Here is a 2,500-nt window from a genome sequence, read left to right as displayed (position 1 = left end):
ACATTTGCTGATGAACATGTATATGAAAAATTGAACTTCTCTTGATTTGCATTAACTCTACCTGTTGAATGAAACATTGACTTGTTAGTTTCTGTTTGTTAGCTTATTTATACACACTACTTTTAATCAAGAAACTGAAGGGAAATGGCACTGTGCCATCCATCTAATATCTAGTGGACTTACCATAAATTGGTGGAGAAGCCACTTCTCGGACAACCTCCTCACCCAGTTTGAACTTTGGGTATGTCACTCTATAATATTTCTCTCCCTTCTTAGATAGCTGTGTGTCCCTTTTCACGTTCTCGTTAAAATGAAGGCTTGCAAGGATATGCCTAAAAATAAAGGACAATAAGTAAAAATTCAAATGCAAAGATATTGGAGCTGCAATGTTGAGTTATCAAGAATATTATTGGATAACGTAGTGCTTGAATAAATTGCATGAGAGATAAATGAAGAAACTTCATGCTCCATACCATTACCTGCAAAAAAGTTCCACACCAAGAGAACCCAATCATCTTTGGGTGCCAGTGGTTAAGGGTTGCATGGAAACCCTCCAAGCAGCTGGTTTGGGCATCTGGGGACAGCTTTTTTATATCCCCTAACAGGAGTTTACTGGTGAGTATGCTTTTAAGTTTATCATATGCAGCCGTACCTGAAAAAAAAATAACCATGACAAAACTTGGTGAAATGAATGGCAAATGTAATGAGTCAGGCAGACACAAATCCAAATATTAGCTAATGGTGTACAGAAACTCTGAAAACTGGGTTCCTTTTTGTTTTGGACCCTTTTTGTGATGAAACAATGACAAAAACAGTTAGCCACAACTTTATTGTAAGAATTATTTCTGGTAATCAAGGATATGTGGTACAGTGCGATATTAAATTATTATTATTATTATTATTATTATTATTATTATTATTATTATTATTATTATAACACGTTAAACAGTTCTTCCCAGCTGTCAGCTCAATTCTGGTTCGATGAAAATCACTCCTGAAATCCTCACCAATTTTTATCCACTTCCGTGGTTGAAGCTCCTCATGACAGCACTCCTTGTACAGAGGGTCGGGGTGGTCTGTGTGTCTGTTTGCGACATGTCGCATAAATGAATGCCATTTTGCGAGGATCAAGTTACCAAAACCTACACAAGAAAAACAACGAAAATACTAATGTGAACTCAAAAACTAAGGCATTGATCCCCTCACATCAAGTTTTAAATGAAACTATCTCAAGCAAAAAGCTTAAATGAAAAAGTCTCAAAACCATAAATCATTGTATCATTATAATATTCACATAGTCATAATGCAAAGCCCATTTTCATTGTAATTACTCTAAAACAGTGTGGACCTTTGTGTCAGCATATAAGGTTGACTTATTCAGGAAGTACACAAAACCTGGTTTGGTGGATGTGGCACTCCAATACAAATGACGACGGATCCCTTTCATCCACTGACTGATAACCTCACAGCCTTTTTCTTTACTTGCTGAAAGAAGCTTCTTGGTAATAGACCGTGCCACATGCCAAATATCGTAATAATGTGTGGTTTTCCTGCAGGTCTCCCTAATCCATTTGGCAATTCCCCTGTGACGGTCTGAGATAAATACACTGATAGACAATCCCAGCTGTTCTAAGAAGCAAAAGCATCTCTTGGCTCCCTCCAATACAGTTTGCTGGCTTCCACTAGTTTCATTAGACTATAGCAAAAATGATACCAGATTTAATGAGAATATTCTATATTTATTCCACAATAATTATTATTGGCCCTTGAGAAGGAATTGGTGATGTGCATTGAAGAGTATTTGTGCATAAAAAGTAGAATTTGCATGAAAGAAATCCGAAAATTGTTAACAAATCAAAGATGAACAAAACATTGGGAAAAAAAGGCACATTTCAAAGTAAAAAAATGTGATGATGATGTGGACTACATCTACCAACAGGATAATTCCAAGTACATTGTATAGTCTTTACCAGACCTCATACCTGAACAATTTCAAAATGTACAACTTTCATTAATGTTGTGCACAGCATTGTGTAAACACCAAATTTTGCAGAATGGCCCATGGAATCAAATCGACCATCACCAGACCAGACAACATCCTTCATGTTTTTCAAGGTACTGATGAGGCCAGCTCTGTATTCCTCCCAATGGTAGATGACAGTTGGGAAAATAAAAGTGCGCTGATGAGCAAAGAATGTTCTTGAAGAGTAGGCACACAGTCCCAAGTGGCGGAAGACTAGCAAAACTTTGCTTATGGAGGCACCTGCCATAAGCACAGCAAAGCTCAAAAGCATGTTGCCAGCAGGGTATTTGCCTTGGGGCATGAAGCTTTGGGAATTCCACACATATCCCTTGCATTTTCGGCAGTGCTGTTTGACAGTCACCATTGTACCATTTTGTTTCATTTCAACTTCTGGCTTGTCTGCCTTGCAGTTGAAACAGAACAAAATGAAAATTTTCATCAGCATCTCATGAAACACTATAAATTTTGGCTGGTTAT

General features: G+C 37.4%; 1 protein-coding gene across 1 annotated transcript in view; it reads right to left on the bottom strand.

Moving 5' to 3' along the window:
- Window positions 1–2,500, bottom strand: part of LOC137987787 (uncharacterized) — a 6,948-nt gene that overhangs the window by 1,157 nt on the left and 3,291 nt on the right. Inside the window, exons 4-8 of the mRNA XM_068833860.1 lie at window positions 1,983–2,500; window positions 1,396–1,696; window positions 1,008–1,142; window positions 480–652; window positions 184–332 (exon numbers count right to left, since the gene is read on the bottom strand). The exon at window positions 1,983–2,500 is cut by the window's right edge and continues 29 nt beyond it. Coding sequence (XP_068689961.1) covers window positions 306–332; window positions 480–652; window positions 1,008–1,142; window positions 1,396–1,696; window positions 1,983–2,500 — 1,154 coding nt within the window. The 3' untranslated portion in view covers window positions 184–305. The remainder of the gene's footprint in view (window positions 1–183; window positions 333–479; window positions 653–1,007; window positions 1,143–1,395; window positions 1,697–1,982) is intronic.

Source organism: Montipora foliosa, unplaced genomic scaffold (genome assembly GCF_036669935.1).
Source record: "Montipora foliosa isolate CH-2021 unplaced genomic scaffold, ASM3666993v2 scaffold_390, whole genome shotgun sequence".
Taxonomy (NCBI): Eukaryota; Metazoa; Cnidaria; class Anthozoa; order Scleractinia; family Acroporidae; genus Montipora; species Montipora foliosa.
Note: the sequence above shows the minus strand (reverse complement) of the source record. Positions and strands in the feature narration are given on the sequence as shown.